Source organism: Dryobates pubescens, chromosome 13, assembly GCF_014839835.1.
Source record: "Dryobates pubescens isolate bDryPub1 chromosome 13, bDryPub1.pri, whole genome shotgun sequence".
Lineage (NCBI taxonomy): Eukaryota > Metazoa > Chordata > Aves > Piciformes > Picidae > Dryobates > Dryobates pubescens.
The window spans coordinates 31,118,753-31,133,007 of NC_071624.1; the positions used below are offsets into that span (position 1 = coordinate 31,118,753).

Consider the following 14,255-nt stretch of genomic DNA (forward strand, 5'->3'; position numbering starts at 1 on the left):
ACAAGGGCCTGTGGTGAAAGGACAAGGGGGAAAGGGTTGCAACTAGAGCAGGGTAGACTTAGATTGGCTATTAGGATGAAATTCTTTACAGTGAGGGTGGGGAGACACTAGAACAGGCTGCCCAGGGAGGTTGTAGATGCCTCCTCTCTGGAAGCACTCAAGGCCAGGTTGGATGAGGTCTTGAGCAACCTGGGCTAGTAGAAGGTGTCACTGCCCATGGCAGGGGGGTTGGAAGTGGATGATCTTTAAGGTCCCTTCCAACCCAAACCATTCTATGATATGGTCATATGTGGGTATCTTTGATTTAGCTTTTGTAGCTGGCTGACTTGGCAACAGGGCATAAAACCCCAGCCCCCTGTAGTTAGTGTGAGCTACCAAACGTTAACCTTTCCTGAATCTTCAGCAGAGATTCCCTTTTCCTTTAAAGGGCACATGGCAGAAAACAAATGACTGCTGTGCCAAGAGCTCTTTCCAGAAGTTTGAAATAGGTAACAGATAACCTTACCAAGCAATGCCTAAACATTTGAATCAAAGCTCTCCCTTTACGAGCTGCTTTGCTGCCTTTTAAGGCAAAAGGCATCACTCTGCCCTTCAAAGTGCACACTGAGACTTTTGGGTGAACAGATTCAGGTTTACTTCTGCACTGTCTTCATAGCTTTCCACTGCATTTCTTGCCTTCTTTACACACCAACCTTCAAAAGTCATTCATTTTACTGAACAGGCTTGTGGAGAGGCTGCTTGTGGTCGAGCTGCACGTTAGGAAAACCTGGAAGGGGAAGGCACGACCCCAACTCCCTGAAATTAAAACCAAACACAAACCTGGAAAGAAAAAAATCTCCTATTGACCTCAGACTTCCTCAGTGTCAGTAGTCTGGTTTTCACTTCGAAGGAAAAAGGTTTTTATGTGCACTTGTAACTTCATTGCAGGTTTTGAAACACTTCAGTCAAGGTTCTCATGCTGAACGTGGTGCGGTGGAACTATCTGCATGAAGAATCTGCAAACTGCTACGACGTTGAACTAACCACAACACTTTAGAAGTATTACCACAAAGGGAGAATTCCACACACTTTACTTCTGAGTAAGTTCATTGAGAGATCCAAGAGGAATTTACACCAGTAGGAAAACGTCTGTTTGGCACCTGGGATGTGGTGTGTCCGTTCTTTGAAGCTCAGAGGCTGTCCTTCTGAATGCTACGGCTTGTCTCTACACAGCAGGTGTTATAAAGCAGAAGGTAAACAATTTACTCTCAGGAATTCCCTCACTGCCTTTTCTCTCCTCCAGTGTAAAGTTTCTAGGTAGAACAATGAAAAAGAAGTGATTGCTCTGAAGTTTGTAGAGCCCTTAGTGAAAGGGTTCCCTTTAGCTTACTACCACCTTAGGACCTGTCTCTTGGACTTGAGATGGTCAGAGCCGTCTCCTCGCTGGTAGTCCCAACACGTTTTGCACAGTCACCAAAGTTCCACAAAACAAATGAGATCTCTGTACACTTGCACTTTGTATACAGCAACACCAGCTGCTTCAGACTGTGGCAGACACATTGATTTCTAACACGGTTGGGTTTCTTATGGTTCGGTTCTTAAGTGGAGTTCTCCCATTTACTTGATGTCCAGCACCTCACACAAACACGAGTGCCCACGCCGGGGGTCTGCTGACCAAGACTGCAAGCTGTAAAGGAAATCTTGGGCTTAAGGCACCCAAAAAGCATCTTGCTCTACAAGTCCTGACAGCTCGTTATTGTAGTTCCCACCTCTGCTTCCCCTTGCAAGTGAAGTGGAAACAGATGCCTCTCTTTCATACCTAAAGTGCAAACCTCTGTAACCTATGGGACCTACTGTTTTGGGTGCAGCTATGTAGCTGATATGAGACTCCTCCTTTTGAGGAAGGTCAGCCTGTTGCAGCTTTTTCTCTTATTGCACATTTGTCTTACGTCTGTTGCAAAGAAAAAAACAATAACCAAAGAGATTTCCTGTTGCTCTGATGCCATAGGTTCAGGTTTGGCTTTAACATTTCTCCATCAACACATCAAGGGGAACAGACTGCAAGCTCCCCACTTGTTGTAAGAAGGCAGATTCCAGAGCAGGGAAGACTCTGAGGTACAGGTTCCCCTCTACATCTCTTAGTTTCAAGCTGCCTCAACATTACCTTCGAGGCAGGCCTACGAGTTTGATGGGGTGCACCCAAGATCTATGTTCCCAAGCTTCCTAGGGGATAGACTCAAACTTGTGAACTCCACCTCGAACCCAGGCAATGGAAGGCAAGTGCCTGTCATGATCTTTGTCTGATTCGGGCTGGCTCTGGGCACGCTCTGGCTTGGGGTTGGAAGAAGGTGGCTCAGGCTGCTGCACAGACATAGTCCTGCGGAGGTGGTTCCTCTTGCGCAGAAACTCCGGCTGGGAGTGGAGGCCAAAGCTTCCCTTCCTCAGGATCATGCGGGAGCTGTTCTTCTTGGGTCGGGAGTGGAGACTGAACTCCAGCGAGGCCAAGTGGGCTGCGTACCCTTCACTGAGGAACTGAGGCAGGCAGGAAGGAAAGGAGTGACAAATTGTGACTGCCTGGACCCAGGAGTTCAGCCAGGAATTCAGTTCCTATCTTCAGCATCCCAGTTCGATACCTACAGAGCACTACTGCCCCTCCCCCCTTGTTTTTGTTTTCCAGTGACCTGTTCCATTTTGTCATCCAGCAATTTGTGATGCATGCACTTGCAGAGACAACCTACGGCCACCCCATTCCCTTTACACTCCTCCCAGGACCACCCCATTCCCTTTACACTCCTCTTGGGATAGAATCATAGAATCAACAAGGTTGGAAAAGACCTCAAAGATCACCAAGTCCAACCTGTCACCCCATTCCCTTCACACCCCTCTCGGGACCACCCCACTTCCTTCACACCCCTCTCAGGACCACCCCATTCCCTTCACTATTCACCCTGCCAGCAAAGCTTTATCTGAAGCCAAAGCTGCTCTTCTTCCTCAGAAACAGTGTCTCTGGTCCTTCCCTTTTCGGGGTGAATGCATGTGCAAATGCACACACACAACCCCCTGCATCTCCTTGTTCCCCCCAGGACTTAGTGGTTGAGCAAGAAGAGTCACTTACTTGACACTGTGCCTGGTATTTCTTGGTTGATCGTCCAACTATGTAGATCTGGGATGGTGACAGAGCCAAGACATTGTACACAGAAATGTCCTTCATGGAGCCGTACGCGGCACAGATTTTGATGTGGCACTGAAACAAACATTACTCCTAAAGTGAGCTCTCCACTCAACACCTGCACTACAAGGGTGGCACTTGTTCTGCAATCAAGCAGCAGCTGAGTTCATTGCTAACAGCCTCATTCTGTAAACCACAGGAAGCTCAATCTGCCTGCCTGCGTGGCAGCAAGGACTGCAGGTACGCACACAGGAAAGAGCAAGCAGTTCATCTATCTGTCACGCCAGGAGGGCCCCTTTGGATGCTTTATCAGCCTTCCTTGCTCCTTAAAAAGTGAGGAAAGAAGTAAGGAATGCCAAAAAGACTTTGTGATGGCCAGTGAGATGTACTGTACCAAAGGAAAGGAGATCTTTAACCTTGTCATTGGATCACAGGATGTTAGGGGTTGGAAGGGACCTCTGGAGATCTTCCAGTCCAACCCTGCTGCCAGAGCATGGCCACAGAATCCAGCACAGGTCACACAGGAACACATCCAGACAGGGCTGGAAAGGCTCCAGAGAAGGAGACTCCACAACCTCTCTGGGGAGCCTGTTCCAGTGCTTGGTGACCCTTACAGTGAAGAAGTTCCTCCTCATGTTGAGGCAGAACCTCCTGTGCTGGAGTTTATATCCATTGCCCCTTGTCCTATCACAGGACGCAACTGAGCAGAGCCTGTCCCCTCCCTCTTGACCCCCAGCCCTCAGATATTTGTAAACATTTATTAAATCCCCTGAAGGACATTCTCTGGGGAAAGGTTTCAGAGGCTACAAAGAGGTTTGTGGTACCTCTTGCATGAGATTCCGGAGGAAAATGGTCTTTTGTCGCAGGGGATCGTGAACAAGCCCATCCGAGAAGAAGATCATCCCTTGTGGGAAGTTGTGTTGAGACAGCCATGAAACCACACGCTGCTTCTGCATGTCTGGGCGGCCAGTAATGTAGATAATCAGATAGCCCAGGTCCTGCCAGTGCCTGTCAGAAACAGCAGGGAGGTTGTGTGGGTGCAGAAAGGGAGATGAGACTCACAGGTCGGCTCAGCATTTCTTTGCCCAGCACAGACCCCGTTAGAAGCCAGATGTTATCCTTCAACAAGTGGAAAGCAGCATAGCTAAGTCCCTGCTCCTACCCTAATAATTAAGTATTAATGTCTGCATCCTGAAGCAAATAGAGAGAAGCAAGAGAAATTCTTATCCAATGATAGATTAAATGTGAGAGCTATTTAAAAATGTTTTCAGAAGAGACATCAAGTCTGGGACTTCAACAGCCTTAGTGAGAATTCCTCCTGCCTCAGCTCTAAGGAGTGGAAACTCTGGAATCATAGAATGGCTCGGGTTGGAATAGAATAGAATAGACCAGACCAGGTTGGAAGAGACCTTTGAGATCATCAAGTCCAACCTATCACCCAACAGCATCTAATCAACTAAACCATGGCACCAAGGGCCTCATCCAGGCTCTTCCTAAACAACTCCAGGGATGGGGACTCCACCACCTCCCTGGGCAGCACATCCCAAGGGCCAATCTCTCTTTCTGTGAAGAATTTCTTCCTAACCTCCAGCCTGAACCTCCCCTGGCACAGCTTGAGACTGTGTCCTCTTGTTCTGGTGCTGGTTGCCTGGGAGAAGAGACCAACCCCCACCTGGGGGGGGTCTTACCTGTGCCCATTACTACATTAATGGTCTTGCTCCCTTCAGGGAGTCGGAGAGAGCAAGAAGGTCTCCTGTGAGCCTCCCCAGCTCCCTCAGCCTCTCCTCCCAGGGCTGTGCTCCAGACCCCTCCCCAGCTTTGTTGCCCTTCTCTGGACACCTTCCAGCATCTCAACATCTTTCCTAAACTGAGGAGCCCAGAACTGGACACAGCACTCAAGGTGTGCCCTAACTAGTGTGGAGTACAGGGCAGAATGACTTCCCTGCTCCTGCTGGCCACACTGCTCCTGATCCAGGCCAGGATGCCCTTGGCCTTCTTGGCCACCTGGGCACACTGCTGGCTCACATTCAGCCTACTATCAACCAGTACTCCCAGGTCCCTTTCTGCTCGGCCACTCTCCAGCCACTCTGCCCCCAGCCTGTATTCTTTCCTGTTAATACTCCAACAGGAAAGTCAGAGATTTGGGAAGTGAAGTGTGCAAACCTCACTTACCTGACCACATCAACGGCCCCAGCTCGGACCTTGGGGTCACTTCCCATAATTGAAACACTTGCTGCAAACGAACCATCGATGCTGAACACCACACACTCCATCCCTCGGGGAAGCACAGTCAGGTAACTTGCAGCACTGGTCTGGTCCCCTCTGGACAGTCCAAGCAATAAATACATTTAAAAAGGGGAAAAATGTCAGAGCATATTCTAGTTGAGATCTGAAATTAGGTCTGTCTGCATCTACAACTTCAAACCCTGCTGTCAGGTAAGGCTTCAGGTTTCCATGTTGGGCAATTAAAACCTCAAGCTTTTAAGACACAGCTTTCCAAAGAGATATTTGGAAGCTGACCTCAGTAAGAAATCAGATGTGTATAAACCACAGAATGGCTCAGGTTGGAAGGGACCTCAGAGATGACTCCAATCTCCCCAGTATGGGCAGGGACACCTCTCAGCTAGACTCAGCTGTTCAAGGCATCATCCAGCCTGGCCTTGAACACCCCCAGGGAGGAGGCAGCCACAGCCTCCAAACCAGCCTGAAGTAACTAAACTGCTACTCAAATATGCTGTGTCTACATATGCCTATAGATGCACTGAGGATGTGTGCTGCAGTAGGGATAAACTCCTTGCTCTGAGCACCTCCAGCCAGGCCAGTAAACAGATGATTGCTGCTTCAGGTCTAAGCTGGCAACACGGTGACAAGACCAGGAAAAGATAACTAACTGACCCAAATCCCTCTCCACACCCCCTCCAATCTGAACACACCTTAGTGTCTTTTCTGATCACAACACACCATCATCACAGCTCTAGTTGCAGCTTGGAGCTATTACCTGACCACCATTTTGATGGGATAGACACCAACTCTCAGCCTCTTCTCTTTGGGGATGCTATAGGATATCCTGCCACTGCTGTTGGATATCTCTGTGTCAAAGTACACCCACCTACCCGAGGAGGGCTCGGTCATGATGAAGATATCCACCTGCAGAAACCACAAACAGCCACAGGCTAACCATTGGACTTGATGGTCTTAAAGGTCTTCTCCAATGCAGGCAACTCTGAGATTCTGTGGCAGACAGCATCCCCCCTTTTGCAAGGCCCTCCAAGTCTAGACCCCATTACTACCTCCAGCTGTGGCTTGTACTCAAAGCTTCCAAGTGACTTGGTTAGTGACATACCTTCCCCTTCCTGTAAGGCTTTTCCCCCCCTGGTTCTGTACATCTGTGCTACACTTCAAGTGTTTTCCAGTAAAAGCTGGTTTAGAAAACTCAGGAATTTCATAGAATGGCTCAGGTTGGAGGGGACCTCAGGGATCATCTACTCCAATCTCCCCACCATTGGCAGGGACACCTCTCAACTAGACTCAGCTGCTCAAGACCTCATCCAGCCTGGCCTTGAACACCCCCAGGGAGGAGGCAGCCACAGCCTCCTTGGGCAGCCTCTTCCAGGGTCTCACCACCCTCACACTAAAAAACTTCTTCCTCAGCTCCAGTCTAACCCTGCCCTCCCTCAGCTTCAGACCACTTCCCCATGTCCTATTGCTGGGCACCCTTATGATTTGATTACTTGGACTTTACCTTTTCACCTGTTAAAGCTACCATGTCCAGAGGTCCATACATGAAGCGCCCAACTAGTACCTGAGGACCATCTTCTGCTGCAATGACATCATTAGCTCGGTGATTAGCAGTCACATTCTGAAAGAAGAGCAGGAGGTAAGAGGGCTGGCTTGCTTTGCTAACCAGGCTACTGCCTCTGTCATGTTATTAGGAGCAGTGCCACAGAAACACAGTCCTGGGCGATGCATCTGAGGTATGTCACAGTGCACCACAGAGCACCCAGCAAAGCTGCTCCCACTCCATGTGTCCACTAATGGCAGGCTCCTGAACAGACTGAATGACCAAGCAAGAGAGAGCATTTAAGGGAATGCCAATTAACTTCCCCTTCAAGTGGTGCCACAGAGCTGCAGAACTACATGCAAGAGAGCTGCATCTTCACTGACAGCTCTGACTAAAGTGGCATCTGAAGAATGAAGAAGATATTGCTCTCCTGGAGCTCTGGATTCACCTAGCAGGTAAGAAAACAAAAGAACCACCTCTTTGCCTAACTGAAATGTAAAGCCTCTGTGTTATTTAAATCAAGATACTCTCTCCAAGCATGCAATGATCAGGAATCACAGAATGGCTTATGTTGGAAGGGAACTTAGGCATCATCTACTCCAAACTACCCCACCCCAGGCATGGATGCCTCTCAAATTGTTCCTGTTCCCTGCCTGTCGATTTGTTTGCCTCTGGATGGTGTTTTCAGCTCTTCAAGTAATATCTGGTTATGCTTTGGGAGATCAAACTCCATTTAAACTGCTGCCAGCCCCCAGGTGCTGCTTGCCACATGGCTTCACACTTACTCTCAGCTTGACGTGGGTCCTCTTGCGGAGCCATTTTTCCGGCGGGTTGGAAGGATTCAGTGTTGCTGGGTCCAGGTTGTCATTTTCCTTGAAACTGACATTTTCATACCTCATCACCTGAAATTACAGCAATTAGTTTAATGAAAGTGTGGCCTGGGGAGCCCTGCTAGGTGGGGAACAGAAAAAGAAGGGGGAGGAGGAGAGGGGTAGTACAATGCTGCTGCAGCTGAGTAAGGGATGCAGAGCCAGAAGCGCAAAGAAAGCAGAGAGAGATGAGCCACATGTTGACATGAATCATCCAAACTGCTTTGACCCTCTTGGCCAACACTTCAAGTACTTCTTGCAAAGCTTTTCCACAGAGCCTGCACATTCTTCCAGAGAAAAATGGTGAAAACATAAGGATGGTATCAAGTGACAGTCAGAGAGAGGGGGAAAAAGCCCAACAACCCAGAGATCAATGACCTGTCTTAAAATGAAGGCCACAACATCTGTTGATTCCCAGTAGCTGGCATGGAAGAGGTGAGGCAGGGCCACAGTTGGAAAGGCTGTCAGCACATCTGGACAGTACAAGGCATAATCTATTCGTTTTGTTCCCCACCACTTTGCAGTAACTACAAAAGAAAGAAAGAAGTAAACAAAATCAACCAAACCAGCAGCACATTTCTGTGAGATTTCCTCCTAGCAAACCTCTTTCTGCCTGTGTTTAAGCCAGATGACTGAATGAAGTCTTCTGCTTTTCTACTCTTGGCATTTGAGTCTGTTGAAAGGCATTTACCAAACACCAGAAGTCCTGTTTTCCACTGGCTGCATCATCACTTCAGTGTCTGCAATCTTACAAAGTTCTGTTGGGTCCAAGAAGCCACCTGGGGCCTGATTTCCATTGGAGTCTGGTCCATGGAAAATGCAGAGTGAAAGAGCAGTATTTGGCTGGTCCTGTTACAGGGGAAGAATTGCAAATCCTTCCCAAAGAGTGAATGGAGCACTGACCACACAATCATAGAATCAATAAGGCTGGAAAAGACCTCAGAGATCAAGTCCAACCTATTACCTAATACCCAACACCTCCTGACAACTAAACCATGGCTCCAAGTGCCACATCCAATCCCCTCTTGAACACCTCCAGGGATGGGGACTCCACCACCTCCCTGGGCAGCACATCCCAATGGCCAATTACTCTCTCAGTGAAGAACTTTCTCCTCACCTCCAGCCTAAACCTCTCCTGGCACAGCTTGAGACTGTGTCCTCTTGTTCTGGTGCTGGGTGCCTGGGAGAAGAGACCAACCCCCACCTGGCTACATCCTCCCTTCAGGTAGCTGTAGAGAGCAATAATCTATGACTGCAGCCCAGCAACAAGGCAACATAATGATTTCTAGCTTCTAATCATGGGTAACAAACCTTACCTATCTATTCTCCTTCCTGACTGGAATATGCTTCTAAACCCCTTCAGTATGAAACCCTCAATGATGATTTATGAGCAACACCTCAATGCAATCCCCTGAGTTCACTTGTATTACACAGCCTCACAGGAGGTTAGGGATTGGAGATCTTTGAGTCCAACCCCACTGCCAGAACAGGGCCACAGAATCCAGCACAGGTCACACAGGAACACATCCAGACAGGGCTGGAAAGTTCTCCAGAGAAGGAGACTCCACATCCTCTCTGGGGAGCCTGTTCCAGGGCTCTGTGACCCTTACAGTGAAGAAGTTCCTCCTCATGTTGAGGTGGAACCTCTCAGTCTTCTCTTCTCCTTCTACACAGCCCCAGTATTCCTTTTGCTACTTAATGACAAACAGAAGGGGAAGACAAAATGTAGTATCCAAAACTGCAGTGACTTAGGATTCTCCCCAAATTTCCAAGCTGGTTTTCCTTTTCCCCAGGTAAGGCCACAAAGGGAAGGGTTGGTGCCGGAGCAGGCAGCACATGGCAGCAGGCTGCACTCACTGTTGGTGAGGGATGCTGATGGCAAGCTTTCTGTCGACCCTGAGTTCTCACTGTTTGTGCTGGCCAAGCTCAACTTCCTTGTTTTCCCTTGTGGTTGATCAGCTGCATTTGGAGATCCAGGGCTCTCCTGAGAGAAAGGTAGGTTCAAAGAGCTGTTCTCAAGGAACAGAGCACTGTGGGCTTGGATAGCATCACCTGCAGGTTACAGAAATGAAAATAAGACAAGACAATGAGGTGAACAGCATGGCTCTGAAGCACTGGTGTGCCTGTGTTTATTTGTATCACAGAGCTAACTTTCCTGAACAGCACCAGATTTAAGAGCCATGGATGAAACTCCCACAAGAGTGAGGAGGACAGCAAGACCTGTGAGCTGTGCAAGGGAAGAAAGATGTGCAAGAAAGAGAGCTATGAAAACAGGCTCTGTACCTAACTGGTGAGATCTTCCATCCCCCAGCGGGTATCTCTGGTATCGTGGGACACTGAATGGAGGCAGGAGATGGAATCTTTTCTCCAGCAGTGGCTCAAGTCTGCAGGCAGAAGGGTCAGCAGAGTGGAAGAAACTGTACACTTGGCTGCAGGCTGGGCGCACCTGGCATACTTGGGTGAGAACGAGACAGAGAGAGAGGTCAGAGCTGGCCCTTCACAATTCTCAAGGAGCCTATACAGCAGCATGGTTAAGTTGGTCTTCTGCAAGCTCCAGGCTAGCAGACATCTGGCCACAAGAAATGGAAACAAATTGTTTGCTACCTCATATGTAAAAAGACTTTACTGCAACAGAGGTTACAGAGACACCACAGTCAGAGCTGCACACCTGTAGCAGAGGGGAAGCGCAGACAGAGGAACAGACAGAGGGAAGGAGAAACAAGTTGTAAATATATTACTGAGTGTTAGCACAGACATTACTTTTGGCATCCTTCTCAAGGACAGATCCTTCCTGAGGTGTAAGCTTGATGGTGTATGCCATGGAGTACATGACTGGCAGCAGAGCAAGAAACACTGCTAGGTGAGGGGTGACACCCTCAGAACAATCCTCATCACCTCAACACCTACCTACACTTACATCCCGTCTTTTAGAGGAAGAAACTTACCTCTCTAATTCCAAGTCTTCAACTAGGCTGCTTTATTTACCTCCTTTTATCTGACTCACTTTGTTTAAAGGGTCACCAAACCCCAGGAAGAGCTTACCGTCCAGGCCAGGCAGAACAGTACTCCTCATGGCCAGCACCAAACCAAGCGGCGATCCAAAGAGGAAGAAATCAGACACCTCGAATTCAAATCGGCCCAAGTTGGCTTCTGAGAGGCTGGGAGTCACAGGAGGGAAGTCTGCACCATCTTTCAGCACACTTGAGTGGATGCTGAGAGAAGAAAATGCACTGATTCAACAATAATGAAGAAGAAAAAAGAGGGGAAAAAAAAATCCATTCCCAAAGCAGAGCTTAGAAAGCCCTAGATCCAGGCAATATAGCTTAAACTCGAGATAGCTATTGTAGGATAGCAGCCACTTATCTTGATTTCCAGAGCAGCTACTCAGTAAATTTACCATCTCCAACACCTAAGAGTGTTCCACAGTTGCCCTACAGAACACTCATTGGTGAGTGACACAAGGGCTGGGATTGAGGTTTACCTCCCACCCCTTTTTAGCAGCTTATTCTGAACTAACCCAACGGGAGCACCCAAAGCAATTACCTCACGCTTTACAGAACAATAGAAAGCCTGTGAGGGGAGTCAGAGAGGCCTTTAGAAAGCAAAACATAAGAGGAATTTGGAATGATCAAGCATTCATCCATCCTGATTGCTGTGGGCTGCACTGAAGCAGCAGAGCTGCTTGCATGCAGCTTGGCATAGTCAGGACTCTCAGAGTTGAATACAGATTAACCAAGAGAGTCTCCACGTGTGAGTAAGTTCACACTTAACCCACTGTATCTATGGTTTCTCTGAGGTCAATAAAACAACCTCTCCACATGTGAGTAAGTTCATACTCAGCCCACTCCCCCTGCGGTTTTCTCCGAGGGGTCCACAGGGACTTAAAGCAAAGCTCCAGCAAGACAGCACAAACAATAAAAATCCTTCTGCTGCTGCACAGCTGCCAGGCTCCATTCAAAGGCAAAGCTGAGTGCCTCTACTCAGCCACCCAGCAGCAGTTACCTAGACAGGAAAGCATGATGCTGGGAGATGGTATCACAGTCACAGGTGGACGAGTCACTCTGTTTCCTGGGCAACGGCTGCCCTGGCTTCTCATCCTCCACGCTGCCCAAGATGTCAATATTGCTTTTGCTCAGGGCTTTGCTGCCACCCAGGCTGGAGTCCTCTGCCAAGAGGGGATTATCCTTCAGAGAATGAACAGGGGGGAAAGGGAGATTTAGATAGCAACCAAACCAGAGCAGAGCTTCTATGAAATGGCTTCATTTATACCTCTGACCTCACTTCTTCACCAATAAAAAACAAAGGCAGAAAGGGTTAGACCTTTTTGCAGCAGCAGATGAGGAAAGAGCTGAAGGCTAAATTTCCCTGTGCAATGCAAAGCCTAAAAGCTGCAAGTTGATTAGAGGTGGGGAGGAGAAGTAACTCCAAAGCTTTACTCCTCACAGAATCACCAAGGTTGGAAGAGACCTCAAAGATCATCAAGTCCAAGCTGTCACCACAGACCTCATGACTAAACCATGGCACCAAGTGCCACATCCAATGCCCTCTTGAACACCTCCAGGGATGGGGACTCCATCACCTCCCTGGGCAGCACATTCCTATGGCTAACGACTCTCTCAGTGAAGAACTTTCTCCTCACCTCAGCCTAAACTTCCCCTGGCACAGCTTGAGACTGTGTCCTCTTGTTCTGGTGCTGGTTGCCTGGGAGAAGAGACCAACCCCCTCCTGGGGGGGGTCTTACCTGTGCCCATTACTACATTAATGGTCTTGCTCCTCATCCTCCCTGGATGCAGGACCTGATTTTTAAAGAATGTGAACTTGTGTGGGATGCAAGAGGAAGCCTACCAGAGGCTACTGATGAAGAAAACGTTTGCAGCTCCAGTTAAGGACACAACAAAGAGAACCTGGCACCCTGCTTTGAAGATTTGCAGATAAAAGCCTTCAGTACTGACTTCTGTGCATCATAAAACTCCAGCTGCAGAGCTCATTTTCAGACAGCATTTATATATATATATATGAGCAACCCCCTCCTGCCATCCTGGCAATTTACCAATGCCTTAATTTTTCTCTGGTTGATATGGAGCTGATTCCTCCAGGAAATGAATCTACAGAGTTTCAGCTGTGTGGACTTTTTTTTCCTCTCTTCACCTGGATGCTGCTGATGCTTCCTCTCCTGCTGCTGCTTCGACTCTCATCTGCTGGATTGGAATTGTAGCAGATGGCATCAAAGCCCAAAATTCCTCCAATGCAGTCACCAATGAGACACACCTGAGGAAATAAAAAGGGTTTTTTTTTGGGGGGGAAGCTGTGACAGGCATGTTAAAAGAAAACAAAAAGCATCACAGCACTTTCTTTGCACCTTTGGTTTTCCACACCTTCATTCCTACTGCAGCTGAAAATCTAAAGCCTTCTTCTCCCACTTCCTTTTAACTACAGACATCCTATGCCAAGAATATCTGTCCCAGGCACTGCTTTGGCCAGCTGAGGGTTCTGCCCAACAGACAAGAATCCTCACAGGTGCTTGCAGCCAGATTCCAGTTGAAGAAGTCCAGCTCAGTGGGCCATCAGCCTCACAAAGATTTAAAGCACATCCAGTCACAGAACTGTCAGTGTCAGAAGGGACCCCAAGGATCATCCAGTTCCAACTCCACTGCTGTGGGCAGGGACACTCTCCACTAGATCAGGTTTCCTTCAGAGTTATACTGGGAGGAGGACCTCAAGAGATTAAAACCAGACTGGTACTCCCCTGTCAGGACAAGGGAACTGAACTTTGAGGTGAGGTATTAAACAGAGAGATTCACTCTTGCTTCACATTGACATAAACACACGAGCTCCCTTCAAAGCAGTCTGAGTGTGGGACAACACTGGAGATAGGATGAATCAAAGTGAGCCTGGGGCTGCCTCTGCAAAATGCCTTCTCAGTGCCCAACAGGGGAGAGACTTCTGGAATCCTGTGCTAACCTGGATTAATCAGTTGGTGGAAGATGCTATACCTTCTCCAGCAAGCATTTTGCCCCCTAAGCTCTTACTAACTACTGCTGCAAACCTTGGCAAGGTATGAGAGCCTCAGCTGTGTGCCAAGTGTGGTGTGCTAAGCAGTGAGACAAATGACAATCTCTCTTACTGAGTTCCCCTCACACTTGCTGTGGTTGATAGAAAAGTTGGGATGTCACTGACTGCTATTTCTTTCTTGCCTCCATCACAGCAGTAAAGAGAGTGAGAGTAAAGAAACTTAGAGGACAACTACTCAGAGCTGGCAGCAGTGTTGCAGATTTCCTGTGCAGCTTTGGGAATGCAATGCCATTGTTCTGCTGTGACCCACTCCCCAGGGAAGTCACTTGTAGGCTTCTCCCAGCTCACCTGTCACAGTGACAGCTCCTGCACTCCCCCTTTACACTACCAACCCAGCACTTAGCACACAACTAAGGCTCTCATACATTACCAGGGGTCACAGCAA

The 14,255-nt window shown here is 48.4% G+C and overlaps 1 protein-coding gene across 1 annotated transcript in view; it reads right to left on the reverse strand.

Annotated features, from left to right (window-relative positions):
• Positions 1-1,502: 1,502 nt before the first annotated feature.
• Positions 1,503-14,255, reverse strand: part of PITPNM3 (PITPNM family member 3) — a 46,475-nt gene continuing 33,722 nt past the window's right edge. Inside the window, exons 8-20 of the mRNA XM_054166222.1 lie at positions 12,947-13,066; positions 11,801-11,982; positions 10,841-11,010; positions 10,082-10,252; positions 9,656-9,850; positions 8,177-8,325; positions 7,715-7,831; positions 6,891-7,007; positions 6,147-6,295; positions 5,321-5,470; positions 3,973-4,156; positions 3,095-3,223; positions 1,503-2,511 (exon numbers count right to left, since the gene is read on the reverse strand). Of these exons, the coding sequence (XP_054022197.1) occupies positions 2,203-2,511; positions 3,095-3,223; positions 3,973-4,156; positions 5,321-5,470; positions 6,147-6,295; positions 6,891-7,007; positions 7,715-7,831; positions 8,177-8,325; positions 9,656-9,850; positions 10,082-10,252; positions 10,841-11,010; positions 11,801-11,982; positions 12,947-13,066 (2,142 nt within the window). The 3' untranslated portion in view covers positions 1,503-2,202. The remainder of the gene's footprint in view (positions 2,512-3,094; positions 3,224-3,972; positions 4,157-5,320; positions 5,471-6,146; positions 6,296-6,890; positions 7,008-7,714; positions 7,832-8,176; positions 8,326-9,655; positions 9,851-10,081; positions 10,253-10,840; positions 11,011-11,800; positions 11,983-12,946; positions 13,067-14,255) is intronic.